General features: G+C 37.2%; 1 protein-coding gene across 10 annotated transcripts in view; it reads right to left on the reverse strand.

Annotated features, from left to right (window-relative positions):
• The window catches only part of ECT2 (epithelial cell transforming 2), a 64,021-nt gene that overhangs the window by 1,980 nt on the left and 44,083 nt on the right, over nucleotides 1–17,958 (reverse strand). For 6 of the 10 annotated variants that reach the window (XM_060011120.1, XM_060011121.1, XM_060011119.1 and 3 more), the window contains 5 exons: nucleotides 14,728–14,866; nucleotides 13,057–13,211; nucleotides 3,462–3,569; nucleotides 2,319–2,465; nucleotides 590–857 (listed from right to left, as the gene is read on the reverse strand). In XM_060011120.1, the coding sequence (XP_059867103.1) occupies nucleotides 591–857; nucleotides 2,319–2,465; nucleotides 3,462–3,569; nucleotides 13,057–13,211; nucleotides 14,728–14,866 (816 nt within the window). In that variant the 3' untranslated portion in view covers nucleotide 590. The remainder of the gene's footprint in view (nucleotides 1–589; nucleotides 858–2,318; nucleotides 2,466–3,461; nucleotides 3,570–13,056; nucleotides 13,212–14,727; nucleotides 14,867–17,958) is intronic. The other 4 variants (XM_060011126.1, XM_060011127.1, XM_060011123.1 and 1 more) reach the window with 1 other exon arrangement.

The raw sequence follows: 17,958 nt of genomic DNA on the forward strand, positions 1-17,958 counted from the left end.
TCAAAACAAATTATAAAGGTACTGTTTCATTTTAGCAGATATTAATGGCTAACTGCAACTAAACTTAGAGCCAGCAAGGTAGCTAGCTATAAGTTCTCATCAACTAGGTAGTAAATAAAATGAAGTGTTTAAAGAGCTAGGTTGGTAAAGTATTACCATTCAAGTGATAGCAAAGAAATGATTTAAGTAGATAGTATAATAGTTTACATTTTCCTCAGGTAAAACCTTTACGATTTGCCATATTAAAAGCATAAATTTTACATAAATGTCATAAATCTAAGATTAAGAATCAGATCTGTAATATAAATCCACTTCACAGGACAATTACTACTATTTTTTAAAATAATCATTTTCATAAATAAGAAAATCTCTAATGGGACTGATTTTTTCTGGACTTATAAGTAAATTACCTTGCAAACATATCTTTATGTGCCAATAAGCAAAGAAACTCTATTAAGCCTATGTTGTGAATTCAAAGCAGTTATAAAGTCGTGAATTCAAAAGTCCCCACCCACCTAATAAGTAATTCAGTGGAGAAAAATACTTTCTTTTTTCACAAATGCAAACTTCAAATAGCTAATAAGCTCACATTAAACTTCACGAGGCTTGTTTCCATTACTGGTTGGCATATCTCCTAATTCTTCACAAATGTCAAAGATGACTTGGATAGAACTTTTTTTGAAATTTGAAAACTCAGTATTTCCTTCTAGCATCTCTGAAAAACTAGCTCGTGAGGCAGAATGACGTATAGATCGAAACCAGGAGTTTTGAGAGCGCCCACCAGTAGAGTTTGAGCGCTGAACATAACCATGCTTAGTAAATCCAATTATAGTGCTTGTGGAAACAGAATGGGTAATCTGTTAGAACAGAAATAGGCAATTGAGAAGAGGACATGAACGTCTTAAAGATATTTTAGGTACTTCTTATTTATGTTGTCTACATAAAATTGACAAAACCATAAATAATATATATTAATTTTCCAAAATTCTTCTATTAAATCCAATTATCTTCATTTGAAAAGCAATGTTTATAATAGTTACTATAAATGCAGGAAATAAACAAGGGATAGTACTTTGGACTTCAGAAAGCTTACAGTCCAATTTTAGTAAATGAATGCTAAATTTTGTCAATTTCAATATATTTTTCATTAATCAAATTTTTTTGCAAAAATTTATATCATCAACTAAGTACAATTTCTCTCTCACTGGAAGGTTAATCTTGATTAAAAGTTCTGTATAAACATACTCATATTAGCTGTAACCTTTGATGTATATTAACTAACGACTTAACTAGCTTTATAAAAAAATAAGTTATTAAGCATTATGTGCCTTTTCTGTGTAAACTTTAACAATTAAAGGTAACCATTTATAAAACACCAAAGCACTCCCTTTGTGTATATTAACTTATTTAATCCTTACAACTACTACTTTAGATTCATTTTACAGACAGTGAAATTGAAACAGGAAGATCTCTAATAAGCTGACAAAAGTCACACAGCTAGCAAATAGCAGAACCGGGATTTGAACATGTGAGTTCCAGAGTTCATGCTCTTAACCATTACTCAAACTGCCTTTGAGTACAAAATCACATTATACGTGAGTGTGTGTGTGTATTTACTCTCTACAATAACACCATAGGTAAGTACGATTAACCTCTTTTCTCTCATCTGCAAAAATGGGGATAAGAGAGAATAGGAAACTTGCTGAAGGACATACAGCTAAGAAGTGACAGTCACTTGCTTTTCTTAACCTTAGTAGGTAAGGTTAATAATTTTTACAAAGGACAGATACATCACTATTTAGTGATAATAATAAATGTTAGAAATGCCCTTAATATTAATTAAATGACTAAAATTCTGACACTGTTGGGAATTTGGATTGCTCAGGAAACATTTAAAAATATATACATGAATTTAGAACCCATATCATCCTTTGATATTCACAGCTTCAGAGATTATATATTCATCACAGAAATAATGAAAGAAATAAAACTCAGTCTCTGCTATATTACTGGAGCCAATCTATAAATAGAACCATAGCTATTTACATCAGTAAAGTGATAGGCCAGATTGAAACATGTTTCTTAGAGACCTACAACTCAATCCCAATAAAATTTCATATCAAACTACACATTAAGTAAGTCTCTAGTTCATTAAGTGAGGTTTTCTCAGTTACCTAACCCAGTAAAGAGGTCAGATGCTTAGATATATCCAAAAAATTGATGGAGATATTAATATTTCCATTTTTAAAAAGTTAACAAATTCCACACCAACTTCATAAATTTGGAGTCATTTAGCCCATTAAATCAAAATCACTTACTGCTAATGAAGATGTGCTAGACAGACGACTCATTACATGCTTATCATTGCTAGAAGGACTTCTTCCCTCCACTGAACTTTGGGATGTCATAAGAGCCCTTCGTAGAGCTCTTTTTGGAGTTTTGGAGAAAGAGAATGCTCTTGTAACCTAGAGTTAAATTACAATTAATTAAAAAACCTAGACAAATCTAACTGATTAGAACAATTATATGTAAACAAAGCCAAATTCACACCAAAAGTTTTTCTATAAAAAGTATATAGCAAAATTAGAATCTCTTTGGACAAAGCAGTGAGAAAATGTAGTACATTGTAGATTACTCCATCTTGGTTTCATAGAGCACCTACACTAGTCCAGCAGGAGAAAGTGGGAGGGAAAATTTGGCATGAGAGAAGAAACCTGGGTGTTATCTGATTCTGCTACAATTTAGTTGTGAGATCTTTGATCCAAAGTCACTTAAACCTCAATTTCTTTAATTGAAAAAGTGTAGGAGTTTACTTGAATCATCGTTAACATGTTTATCTACTATACATCATACATGTTAAATGCAGAGATTCAATGATGATTAAAGTATAAAGCCTCCCCTCAAAGGCAAGGAAAACAACAACCAAGACTTATAAACCTAGCAAGTAGACTACAGTTGCAAAATTTTACCTGTAAAATTAAAAGTCTAGTTCTACTTTTAAAAAGCCCTATTACCAACATTCTTGTGTAGTCCTCAACAACTTCAATACTATAAGGTAAGTAACAAAGCTATCTTCATCATTAGAAGTCTGAAACACACTTATGGTAAGGAATAGATCCCAGGTTTCCTGACTCTACTGTGTGCCCTTTGCTGAAAAATATCTGATTTTTAACATGAACGCAATTCATGTTAAATGCAATTTCTAACATGAATGCACACGTATCTATACCTAAAACACCATCAGAAGTATCATAGTAACTATAATGGGAAGGATAACAATTTGTTATAATTACTGTGCCAAAGAATTCACTGAGCTAAACTATTATCTCTGTAGGCCATTGCCTAGAACCAAAAACAGCTTTATTTTATACACTACCTGATGTCTATGGCAATACTATTTTAATATACTCTGAAAAATACATTTTGGAGATATGCTGAATAATAATTTCACTAAGACTCACCTTTTTTGAAGTCTTTTTTATTGCTCTAGATGCTCTACTCAATGTACTGTCCATATCTTTCGTATTTACTTCAAAGGATTCTGGATCAGCAGTGTAAATAAGATTCTCCTGTTGAAAATTAATATTTTTATTTTAAAATAAACAAAATAAAGATACACAACTGTTCCTAAAATCAAACCTTTAAGAACTTATATGCTCACATAGGGAGCATATATAAATGAAGCTACTCAAGATTTCTGATGGGTTTGATATAAGTTCTACTCTGAAATTTATTTAAGGCCTCAAAAAGTATATATAACAGAAGAACAAAAACTGATTCAAAGAATCAGATTTTTATATTTTTTACAGTGTGTGTGTGTGTGTGTGTGTATGAGTATAGAAATATTTCCTCTTCAACATGGCAAAAGTTCTCAAATGATAAGACACCGACTCAGGGCTTTTAAAAAATTTACTATGCATAATATTTGAAATGTAGGAAAGAGCTCAACTGAAGTTGCCTAATATCTGAATTTACAAACATTTCTTAGTAACAAAATTTCACAACTGGGAAGAATTCTGTGGTTTAACACAGTATAAATCAGGATATAGTTAAATGTTTGCTGCCATCTTGTGGTTAATTTTACTTTATGAAATATCTTCATTAACTGTTTATATTTCAGTTCTAGAATTATCAGCCATCCTGTGGCTAGTAATTCAATAGATTTTATTTTAAGGAAATTTTTCCATTAACCGTTTACATTTCAGAATCATGGTTATACATTTAGAAAGGACTGCATAAGCCATGTAGTCAGGCATTGTGATAAATGCAGGAGTAATCTCTATAATAGGCAATCACTATACTGCAGAAATCCATTTTATATATGGATATCTAGAACTATGAGAAAAAATTCTTCCTTATAATGAGCAGTTTTTTGGCTTTACAAAAAGCTGTCTGCATCTCTTTTCTCATCAGCACTCTGTTGTACACACTAGCACTGTATTTCCTTCTATGAACCTTTTTGTGGAACAATCCTTTATTTATAACAACATATTCTTGGCCCACAGAAATTTTTTTTTTTTTTTTTTGGGCGGTACGCGGGCCTCTCACTGTTGTGGCCTCTCCCATTGTGGAGCACAGGCTCCGGACGCACAGGCTCAACGGCCATGGCTCACGGGCCCAGCCGCTCTGCGGCATGTGGGATCTTCCCGGACCGGGGCACGAACCCGCGTCCCCTGCATCAGCAGGCGGACTCTCAACCACTGCGCCACCAGGGAAGCCCCCCACAGAAATTTTTAAAGAACAAATCAAGGGCCAGAGGAGGTGGTGGAATAGAAGGAAGTGGAACTCACCTCTTCCCACAAATATACCACAAATACATCTACATGTGGAATAATTCTTATAGTATACCTGCTAAATGCCAGCAGAAGATCTCATAAAACCAAAATGCAAGAAAGATGACCACCTAACAGGTAGGGTGAAAGAAAGAAAACGGGAATTGGGATGGGATCTGTGCCCCTGGGAGGGTGCTGTGAAAGAGGAAAGGTTCCCTCACCATGGGAAGCCGCTTTACCAGCAGGGGAGATCAGTGGGGAGAGAAAGGGAGCTTCAGAAGCTTGGAGGAGACTGCTGCAGCCAGTGTGCAACAAGAAGAACATAGACCTGCACAGAAGGCCCTGGCCATCTCACTGCAATCCCCAGCCTAGGACCCACATCTGCTGGTACACACAGGGGCTAGTGCTAAAACTTGGGCTTCAGAGGACAGACCTGAGAAGACTGGCATTGGCTGCATGGAGACAGCCTGAAGGGGCTGGAGTGTGGTCCACAGCTGCAAACAGGGGCATGCACAAGAAGGAGCCCAGATCTGTCACTGATGTCCCATTGTTAACCCGCAAGCTCAAAGGGAGAGGCGGGGCCTGGAACAGCAGCCTCATTCTCGGTGTGCTCAGAGGGTGAGGCTCTGCCTCTGTGATTTGGGAGCGAGCAAGCTTGGGTGAGCTGCCCACACATGGAGGCAGGGCTGAAACCCTAGCCTATGGCCAGCGGCCGCACAACTTCAGAAGCAGGGTTGAAATCTGAGTGTTCCAGCAGCTGTGATATCTGCGGATTTGTGCATCTGAGACAGTTTTGTAAACCCAGTGCCTGCAGGACATCGGAGTAGATTATTGGTGCTCCTGTGGCTGGGGCAGGTCTGGCGATAGCAGGCTCTGCTGGCGCTCACACACAGAGCCGGGGCCGGGGTCTGGGCTGACTCAGTAGCTCCTACGGTGGGTCCAGATGCTTGACCCAGTCCAGGTGCACGACCATGGTATACCAGTGCTTGAACTCAGTGGTTCCATGTCAAAAGATCTATGCTAGTGGCTTTATGAGCACAGCACCTGAGAGATACCCCAGCTTACTGTCTGAATTCCCATGGTTGAGGTGGGACTGAGGGCAGTGCCAAAGACAGTATACATTGGTGAGCCAACACGACAGGTAACGAGCAAAACCACAGAGCGACTTCCCAGTAGACAGCTTCTGCAGAGGAATAATCAGGGGTTCCTCTCCCAGCAGGGGCATTCAAGCCCAACTACCTCACACCAGTCCAGAAACAGAGCTGGTGGCATCTACTCCAACAACTGGGGTGCAGACCCTGCCCCTGACAGAGCTGTGACAACCAAAGAGCAAAGAGGAGGCCACACTCAACATCAGTGCAGGCTCTGGTCATCACGGTAACAATCATACCCCCTATCAAGGGGATAACAGGTAACACACACTAAAGAAAAATGTGGCAGACATCCATAATAAAAACAGCCCTTGAACAAAAATATTACACTCACGAGGGCTACACAGGGAAACACAAAAAACAGCCCTTCAAGACCACAGCAGATAACTATTTCTCCTTAATTCACAGAGTCAGAGAAACAGAAGTAAAATGAAGCAGAGGAAACACTCCCAATTAAAAGACCAAGAGAATTCCCCTGAAAGAACAATGAAACAGACATCTGCAGTCTAGCAGATCCGAGTCCAAAAAGGAGGTAATGAAAATACTGAAGTAATTAAGCAAGTCTATCAATAGAAATGCACATTACTGTAAAAAGGAACTAAAAACTATAAAAAGGAGGCAATTAAATTAGAAAACTCATTTCCCAAAACAAAAGCTGAACTCGAGGCAATCAACAACAAACTGGATAATGCAAAAGAACTTATAAGTGATCTGGAAGATAGAATAATGGAAATCACCCAATCAGAACAGCAGACAGAAACACAAATGAAAAAAAAAAAAGGAAAGCAATAAACGAGACCTATGGGATAATATAAAGTATCCAGATCTATGCATAATAGGGATCCCAGAAGGAGAGAAAAGGGGATCAAAAATTTATTTGGAGCTTCCCTGGTGGCGTAGTGTTTGAGAGTCTGCCTGCCGATGCAGCGGACATGGGTTCGTGCCCCAGTCCAGGAAGATCCCACATGCCACGGAGCGGCTGGGCCCGTGAGCCATGGCCACCGAGCCTGCGCGTCCGGAGCCTGTGCTCCGCAACGGGAGAGGCCACAACAGTGAGAGGCCCGCGTACTGAAAAAAAAAAAAAAAATGTATTTGAAGAAATTATGGCTGATGACTTCCCAAATATAAAGAAGGAAACAGATACCCAGGTACAGGAAGCACAGAGGGCCCCAAACAAGAAGAACCCAAACAGACCTACACCAAGACATATTATAATTAAAATGACAGAAGTTAAAAGATATGAGGATTCTAAAGGCAGCAAGAGAAAAACAGTGTTAATTACAAGGGAAACCACATAAGGCTATCAGCTGATTTCTCTACAGAAACATTGAAGACCAGAAGGGAGTGGCAAGATATATTCAAAGTCTTGAAAGGGAAGAAGCTGCAACCCAGGATACTCTAGCCAGCAAGATTATCACTTAGGATAGAAGGAGAGATAAAGAATTTCTCAGACAAGCAAAAACTAAAAGAATACAGTAATATTAAACCTATCTTAATAGGAGTATTGAAAGGTCTTCTTTAAATAGAAAAGAAGCAAGAATCTAGAGGAAAGAGAAATATCTCAACTGGAAAGTAAATCACTTAAATAAGCCAGTATACAGATTAAAAAAATAAATTTTTGTGAAAGCAATGATAACTACAATGAACACCTAAAGAATAAACATGAAGATGTAAAAGAAGACATCAAAATCATAAAATGTGGGGGAAGTGAGTATGAAAAATATACAACAGATTCACAAAAACCAAAAAGAACAGAACAAAAGCGTAATACAAAAGAAAACCATCAAACTACAAAATGAAAAACAAAAAGAAAGGAACAAAGAAGAAATACAAAATCAACTGGAAAACAAGATTTAAAATGGCAATAAATACATATCTACCAATAATTACCTAAAATGTCAATGGACTAAATTCTCTAATAAAAAGACACAGAGTGGAAGATTGAATAAAAAAACAGAAGCTTACAATATGCTGCCTACAAGGGACCCACTTGAGGGCGAAGGACACACATAGATTGAAAGTGATGAGATGGAAAAAGATATTTCATGCAAACAGAAATGACAAGAAAGTGGGTCTAGCAATACTCCTATCAGACAAAAACAGACTCTAAAACTAATGTAATAAAGATAATAAAGGACACTCTATAATGATAAAAGGGTCAATACAAGAAGAGGCTATTACACTCGTTAACATAACACTTGTTAACATATGCAGTATAGGAGCACCTAAATACAAAAAGCAAATGGTAACAGACATAAAGGGAGAAATTGACAGGAATACAATAGTAAGAGACTTTAACACCTCACTCACACCAATGGACAGATCTTCCAGATATAAAAATCAGTAAGGCAAGAGAGATCCTAAATGATACAATAGAACAGTTAGACTTAATTGCTATTTTCAGGACATTACATCCCAAAAAACCAGAATACACATTCTTTTTAAGTGCACATGGAATAATCTCTAGGACAAACCACATACTAGGACAAAAAACAAGCCTGAACAAATTTAAGAGGATAGAAATTATTTCAAGCATCTTTTCTGACCACAAAGGTGTGAAACTAGAAATCAACCACAAAAAGAGAAATGAGAAAAAAATGATTACATGGAGACTAAAAAACATGCTACAAAAACCAATGGGTTGATGATGCGATCAAAGAGGAAATCAGAAGATACCTTGAAACATATGACATAAAAACACAACCATACAAAATCTATGGCATGCAGCAAAAGAAGTTCTTATAAGGAAGGAAATAATAAAGATCAGAGAGAAAATAAATAAAATATAGATTAAAAAACAAAAGAAAAGAGCTGGTTCTTTGAAATGGTAAACAAAATCAACAAACCTCTCTTCAGGCTCATCAAGAACAGAGGAACCAAATAAAATAAGAAATGAAAGAGGAGAAATAACAACCAGTACAACAGAAATTTAAAAAACCACAAGACAATACTATGAACAATTATATGCCAACAAATTCAACAACCTAGAAAAAATGTACAATTTTCTAGAAACATACAACCCACCAAAACTGAATGAAGAAGAAAGAAAATTTGAACAGACCATTCACTAGAAGTGAAATACAATATGTAATGAAAAAACTCCCTGCAAACCGAAGTCAGGACCACATGGCTTCACTGAGGAATTCTGCCAAGCATACAAAGAAGAACTTATAAAAACCCTCCCCAAGCTCTTCCACCAAAAGATTGAAAAGGGAACACTCCCAAAGGCATTCTAAAAGCCACCATCACCCTGATACCAAAACCAAAAACAATACCAAAAAAGAAAATTAAAGGCCAATATCTTTGATGAATATAAGTGAAAAAATTCTCAACAAAATATTAGCAAACCAAATCCAACAACACATAAAAACAAGATCATATACCACAATCAAGTTGGATTCATCCCAGGGTCACAAAGATGGTTCGACATACAAATATCAGTGTGATAACACCACATCAACAAAAGAAAAGACAAAAAACACATGATCATCTCAATAGATGCAGGAAAAGCATCTGATAAAATTCAATGTCCATTCATGATAAAAACTCTTACCAAAGCGGGTATAGAGGGAACATATTGCAACATAATAAAAGCTGTTTTGACAAACCCCCAGCCAAGATAATACTCAATGGTGAAAAGCTGAAAGCCTCCCCACGAAAATCTGGAACAAGACAAGGGTGCCCACTCTCACCACTTCTATTCAATATAGGATTGGAAGTCTGAGCCACAGCAATGGACAAGAAAAAGGAATAAAAGGTATCAAAATTGGAAAAGAGGTAAAACTGTCATTACATGCAGATGACATGACACTAAATATAGAAAACCCTATAGACTCCACACAAAAACTATTAGAACTGATAAATTCAGCAAGGTAATGATACAAGATTAACATACAGAAATCTGTTGTATTTCTTTACACTAACAATGAAATATCAGAAAGTTAAAAAAAAAAAAAAGAAAAAATCCCTTTTAAAACTACATCATACACACACAAAATATTTAGGAATAAACCTGACCAAGGAGGTCAAAGATTTATATGCTGAGAACACTAGAAAATTGTTAAAGGAAACTGAAGATGATTCAAAGAAATGAAATCATGCTCTTGATTGGAAGAATTAATATTGTTAAAACAGCCATACTACCCAAAGCAATCTACAGATTTAATGCAATCCCTATCAAGTTACTCATGACATTTTTCACAGAACTAAAACAAATAGTTCTCATATTTATATGGAACCATAAAAAAAACAGAATTACCAAAGCAATCCTGAGGAAAAATAACAAGGCAGGAGGCATAACCCTCTCAGACTTCAGAGAATACTACAAAGCTACAGTAATCAAAACAGTGTTGTATTGGCCCCCAAACAGACATATGGATCAATGGAACAGAACAGAGAGACCAGAAATAAACCAACATACCTACAGTCAATTAACCTTTGACAAAGGAGGCAAGAATATACAATGGAGAAAAGACACTCTCTTCAGCAACTGGTGCTGGGAAAGCTGGACAGCTGTATGTAAATCAATGAAGTGAGAAGACACCCTCACGCCATACATAAAAATAAACTCAAAATGGTAAAGAATTAAATATAAGACAAGACACCATAAAACTCCTAGAAGAGAACACAGGCAAAACATTCTGACATAAATTGTACCAACGTTTTCTTAGGTCAGTCTTCCAAGGCAATAGAAATAAAGGCAAAAATAAACAAATTGGACCTAATCAAACTTATAAGCTTTTGCACAGGAAGGAAACCATATAAAGAAAAGACAACCTACAAAAGGGGAGAAAATATTTGCAAACGATTCAATCAACAAGGGATTAACTTCCAAAATATACAAATAGTTCATACAACTCTATAACAAGAAAACAACCCAATCAATAACTGGGCAGAAGACCTAAATAAACATTTCTCCAAAGAAGACATACAGATGGCCAAGAGGCACATGGAAAGATGCTCAACATCACTAATTATTAGAGAAATGAAAATCAAACCTACAATGAGGTACCCCTCACACCAGTCAGAATGGCCATCATTAAAAAGTCTACAAATAACAAATCCCAGAGAGGGTGTGGAGAAAAAGGGAACCCTCCTACACTGTTGGTTGGAATGTAAACTGGTGCAGCCACTATGAAAACAGTATGGAGGTTCCTTAAAAAAACTAAAAATAGAGTTATCGTATGACCTAGGAATCCCACTCCTGGGCATATATCCAGAGAAAACTATAATTCAAAAATACATGCACCCCAATGTCCACAGCAGCACAATTTACAATTGCTGAGACATGGAAGCAACCTAAATGTCCACTGACAGATGAATGGATAAAGAAGATGTGGTATATATACAAAATGGAATAGGGACTTCTCTGGTGGCGAGCTACAACTACTGAAGCCCACGTGCCTAGAGCCCATGCTCTGCAACGAGAAGCCACCACAATGAGAAGCCTGCGCACAGCAACGAAGAATAGCCCCCATTCGCCACAGCTAGGAAAAAAGCCCGTGCGCAGCAGCAAAGACCCAATGCAGCCAAAAATAAATAATTAATTAATTTAAAAAGAAAAAAAGTTTAAAAAAATGGACTGACTACCCCTCAGCCATGAAAAAGAATGAAAGTATGCCATGCAGCAACATGGATGGACCTAGAGATTATCATACTAAATGAAGTAAATCACAAAGAGAAAAGACAAATACCATATGATACCACTTATATGTGGAATCTAAAATAGGACATAAATGAACTTATTTACGAAAAAGAAACAGACTCACAGACATAGAAAATGTAAAAACTTATGGTTACCAAAGGGGAACAGGGGTGGGAGAGGGATAAACTAGGAGTTTGGGATTAGCAGATACAAACTACTATATATAAAATAGATAAACAACAAGGTCCTCCTGTATAGCACAGGGAACTATATTCAGTATCCTATAATAAACCATAATGAAAAAGAATATGTGTGTATATATATATGCATAACTGAATCACTTTGCTGTACACCAGAAACTAACACAATGCTGTAAATCAATTATACTTCAATTAAAAAACATAAAATTTAAAAGTCTGTTAATTTTTCTAAACAGTTAGGTAAATACTTTTAATAAAGTATTTACTTTATAAGCAATAATAATTATACCTCAATGTCTTTAAGATCAGATTTAACTATAATAAACTGTATGTTTTATTCCCACAGGAAATGTCCAAGTACTATACTGAAAAAGGTTATCTGTCTATGCGTTCTCCTACATCTATGTCATTTGTGCAAAGATGAAGGGATCTATATCTATCACATGTCTCTCCCATATATAATGAAGAAATCAAATTATCTTTTTTTTTTTTTTTTTGCGGTATGTGGGCCTCTCACTGTTGTGGCCTCTCCCGTTTGCGGAGCACAGGCTCTGGACGTGCAGGCTCAGCGGCCATGGCTCACGGGCCTAGCCGCTCGGCGGCATGTGGGATCTTCCTGGACAGGGGCACGAACCCATGTCTCCTGCATCGGCAGGCGGACTCTCAACCATTGCGCCACCAGGGAAGCCCCCAAATTATCTTTTAATGGACCTAGATTTCATCCAAGATCTACTACAAGCTACCTGATTTCTGGTGAGTCATTTAACTTCAAGAATTTGATTTTCTCATATATCTTCACTTTAATCTGTACAGGATAAAAATGGTTATATATTCATAATGGCATTTGATTTTAAGAGATTGGACTAAGAAAACTGCATTGGCAACTTGCCTGACAGGAAAAGCAACTTGCTACAATTCACCTATTGCTCTCAATAAGATAAAAGAACAATAGAACAAAATACTCTCTCACAGATAGCCAAGTCAAAGAGCACTAATGAAAATACATTATAAGTCCCAAAAGCTTCACTACAGTAGAGCCAAAGGAGCTGTAAGGCTATGAGGCCTTATATATGAGGCCCTGTCTGTAAGCTAGGGACTCAAAGAAATGTTTCATGTGTCTATATTTTTAAAAATTTCCTCCAAAGCAACTTTTAAATCAGTTTTCCTCAATAAACACAACACAAACTCTCCTTAATCCATAATTAACAAGTCATTAGAAACGTACACGTTTAGTCTGTATATTACCATGGAGTTTAAACTTTCATTATAATAGTGGTTTAAGAACTTACAGCATCTGCTTTACAAATGGTGTTGGCTACATGTCGACACAGCATCTTTAGCCAGTTTTCTTTTGGAGGTTCCTCTGATGTCATCTGGAAACTGAGCAGCACATTTGCCTGCTCTGTAGGTGGCCTCACAAGCAAGGCAAAAGCATTATGGCAATCTAGGGTTCCAGAATAATCACAAACATTAAATGTTACTCCTTGGAAAATGACAGACTTAACACAAGTTCCCTCAGAGCAGTGAAACTCCAAAAAATTATCTCTTCTCTACCTTTTCTGTCCCCTCTGCTTTTTGTTTTTTTTTTTGCGTTACACAGGCCTCTCACTGTTGTGGCCTCTCCCGTTGCGGAGCATAGGCTCTGGACGCACAGGCTCAGTGGCCATAGCTCACGGGCCTAGCCGCTCCGCAGCACGTGGGATCTTCCCGGACCGGGGCACAAACCCGTGTCCCCTGCATCGGCAGGCGGACTCTCAACCACTGTGCCACCAGGGAAGCCCTCCCCTCTGTTTTTAACTGGACAAAGAATATCATCATGTTAAGTTGAAACACTGGAAAGAATTATAATAGTATGTACCATGTGAGGAACCAACAATGATATTGTTAAGTAAGCAGTATTTTCCATGACATTTCATATTTTCTTTGATGGAGTTTTAAAAAATTAGATTATATCATTTCTTAGAATTCTAGAATTTAAGTTTTAAAATAAAGTGACACTGTAAGAATAATTCAATAATTCAACCTATTTAAGTCAAGTTCAAATAAATAAAATACTCAAATACTAAAATTGTTACAAAATGTTTTATGACCAAGATGCTAAAACAGAACCTATTTTAAACAATGAAGTCTTCCATAATTATAATCCAAAAATATAGAGATCATTTAAGTGAATGTTCTATGTAACCTTTAATAAATCCAGAATTTGACAATTGAGTAAAGATAGCAATATAAGTTGCCATTCAAGGGTTTTTTTATTGTTTCTCATAAATTAAAAGCTTTCCATCATTTGAGGATGGGATCAGTAATGGAACCAGTTTACACTGTAAAAATATATGCCTAAACAAGCAAAATATTGCCAGGCATGCACATCACTAGGTACTATTTTAAAAACTGATACTGCGCCAGTAGGTATAAACTTTTCCCAATTTCAGGCCTTCAAAGAATCCTCTCTAATACTCCCAAAGTATAGAGTAAAAGCTTTCCTTAATACACATTTGAGCCCATGTTGAGTCTACCATAGTTACTTTGGGTGTACTTACTCATGCACATCTATTCCTGTCATATCCTAAGTGTATCCCTAACAATACAGCCATTGGCAACAGGGAAGGTTATAAGCTGTGGGGCACAGGTAATAGACTACAATTGTCTTTGGATTCTGAAGGAATAAAAATAAGTTTTGGTATGGGAATGGGCTCTATATTTTGACATGTAACCACTTAAAAGCTCTCTGTCCCTTAAGAGATGAAGATATCCTTCAGACTGAGACAGTATTTTCATTTGAACTAAAAATCTCCCAGTTCCTAGAGATGTAGCTGAAGTATAAGAACAATTACTTTGCCAGAACTAACCAACAATATTTAAAGATAATATACCAGCTTAAAAAATATATATAAGGGAATCAAACTTTCAATGAATATAAACTATTTTTATCTAGCCAATAGTTTATCCAATGACCATACCTTCTGTCTCTCGTATGTCTAGCACCTTCTTAATCTGAGAAAGAGGCATTAGATGAATATGCTTAAGAGAAGCTGGGGGTCGGGTCTGGCCATGAGGACTCCTAAAAGTGCCGATAACCTTGTGTCGTTTTCTTGCTATCTGATTATAGAAAAAAAAAAAAAAGTCACCGTCAGTAACATAAAAACAAACACCAAATGCTTAAAAGTTAAATGGCACTAATCACATAAATCTATATGCAGCTTATTTAACTACTAGTCATTCCAAAATTATTATCTGATAAGAAGCATAGTTACTATGTGACAAATTCATACATGTAACTATGTAGCAGGAATGCTCATGTTTATATGAGAAGAGCTCAAAAGTCAGGAAAACAGGATATATGGAAAAGATCCCAGAGGTGTGAAAGAACCTAGAAACACTGTGAGAAGTAACAGGATCAAAGGATGAAGGAACCTTCAATAAAAGGCCTTGAATTCAGAAAGGGGAATAGTTGCTCTGGGATTGCTGCCTTGGGTTCAAAAGATAATTGATTTCAGTGTAAGAGCAGAATACACAATTATCTCAGATGCTTTGCAAGGCACTGAGGATAAAGGAGTGAATAATACAGAAATGGTTCTGGCTCTCATGATACCTACATACTATTGACAAACAGGAAAATTAAAGTAACTAAATAATACATTAAAAATTGATACAAATTATAAAGTCAAGGTGCTATGTTAAGATATAACTTTACCTAAACTGGGAACTCATGCAAAGGAAGACAGGTAAAGTAATGCTGGAGAAGACAGGAACAAAATCAGAAAGGACCCTGTGACTCATGATGTATTTGAGTTCTGTGAATTTTATAAGGTCTTTAAATTTATTGTTTTCATTTCCATGAAATCCTAGTATATTATTTTGCCTTTTTAAAAGAACATTTCTTTGGGGGTTATAATCATCAACTGAAAGACATTAACACAAAATGATTTAGATTAAGCTACTTAATGAATTGAGATTGACTGGTCATCATCATGAATATGACAAAGTAAGGCTGAAAAATGTACTGTTGATAGCTTGTGTTGGTTAATGAGAAAAGATCAAAAGGCAGTCAGTATCATATTCACATTGATGCAGAAATATGACACAGATCTATGATACATATCAAATATTAAAGGCCCATTTACATTAATATATGAAAAAAGCTGATTCTTTAATTATTTCCACTGTACTATTTGAATATACTTTTAATTTAGCTAAGCAAAATAAATAATTTTAAGTTTCATTTTTAAAAAGGAAAAACGATGACAAGTGCTAATATTGATGATACAAATGCTAGTCCATCGAGGTAAAAACTCAAAATATAGATACATCACCTGTCATGTTTAAGTGAAGTCAGTTTAGATCTTATCTATTTTAAATGCTTCTAACTTTTATCATTCTCTTCATTCCAAATTTGCTCAAAGTTTTGTTTTTTTTTAAACAAACAAGCTAAAGAATAAGAGTTTATAAATCTAAAAGTCCAAATTATAAATTTGGAGTTCAAATTTAATGTTAGAAATAGAAATGTTACAGTTAATGTGATTCTGACATGGAGACTAAGAGAGAGTAGAACAAAAAGTCACTGAATTCAGGAAGTTGAAGGAAGTGAGAAACCAGGGTATCAGATAACAGACTTGGAGGCTACAAGGAATGACCAATGGCAGGAATTAAAATGGAAGGTAAGTCAATGAGCCAGTTGTAGAAGACTTTACAAAAATTGAAGGGGATGTAAAATTTAAAGTAAGTCTCAACTATCTAAGGATTAAGAGGATAAAGACCAGAATGGATTAGCAAAGGAAGTACAGATAACCTAACCTATTAGATGCATGGAGCCAGCTGACCTATGAACGTCAACAGGAAAAACTTACAAAAGCTTTAATGAAAGCAAACAAACAGAACTACTAAGCAGCTACATGGTACTCAGTGAGCATGATACTGCAGATTCAAATAAAATATGATCAAAAATTGACTCTACCTAGTCCCTGTTCTCAAAAGCAGAGCAGGCTAAAGCTCTCATTACAGGGGAGACAAGTAGTTCAGAATTATCTGCCTCATGATTTTTTATAACTTTCTCAGTTCAGGGTAAGGTCAATTGTGTACAGTATTTTCACTGCCTTTACTTTTGTGTTTTGTGACAGTACTGACCAAATGAAAATACCATTTTTCACTAACCTCACAACAACAAAACTCTTTAACACAAGTAAATTTTTGGTGAGATTTTATTGCACCTGTAACTGTACCTGGCTTTTTCTCTAAGATTCCGTTGTATTTATACTTTAAAAACTAATGTGCAGGAGACCTTCAAGATGGTGGAGGAGTAAGACACGGAGATCATCTTCCTCCCCACAAATACATCAGAAATACATCTGCATGTGGAACAACTCCTACAGAACACCTACTGAATGCTGGCAGAAGACCTCAGGCCTCCCAAAAGGCAAGAAACTCCCCCACGTACCTGGGTAGGGCAAAAGAAAAAAGAATAAACAGAGACAAAAGAATAGGGACGGGACCTGCACCAGTGGGAGGGAGCTGTGAAGGAGGAAAGGTTTCCACACATTAGGAAGCCCGTTCACTGGTGGAGACAGGGGGGTGGGCGGGGGGGGAAACTTCAGTGCCATGGAGGAGAGCGCAGCAACAGGGGTGCAGAGGGCAAAGTGGAGAGATTCCCACACAGAGGATCGGTGCCGACAAGCACTCACCAGCCCAAGAGGATTGTCTACTCAACCGCCGGGGCGGGCGGGGGCTGGGAGCTGAGGCTTGGGCTTCGGTCAGATCCCAGGGAGAGGAATGGGGTTGGCAGCGTGAACACACCCTGAAGGGGCTAGTGCACCACAGCTAGTCGGGAGAGAGTCCGGGAAAAAGTATGGAGCTGCCGAAAAGGCAAGAGATCATTGTTTTGGGGTGCACGAGGAGAGGGGATTCAGAGCACCGCCTAAATGAGGTCCAGAGACGGGTCCAAGTCGCGGCTATCAGCGCGGACACGAGAGACGGGCATGAGACACCAAGGCTGCTGCTGCAGCCACCAAGAAGCCTGTGTGCAAGCACAGGTCACTACTCACACCTCCCCTCCTGGGAGCCTGTGCAGCCCGCCACTGCCAGGGTCCTGTGATCCAGGGACAACTTCCCCGGGAGAACACATGGCGCACCTCAGGCTGCTGCAATGTCATGTGGGCCTCTGCCGCCGCAGGCTCGGCCCCGCATTCCGTACCCCT

Source organism: Delphinus delphis, chromosome 4, assembly GCF_949987515.2.
Source record: "Delphinus delphis chromosome 4, mDelDel1.2, whole genome shotgun sequence".
Lineage (NCBI taxonomy): Eukaryota > Metazoa > Chordata > Mammalia > Artiodactyla > Delphinidae > Delphinus > Delphinus delphis.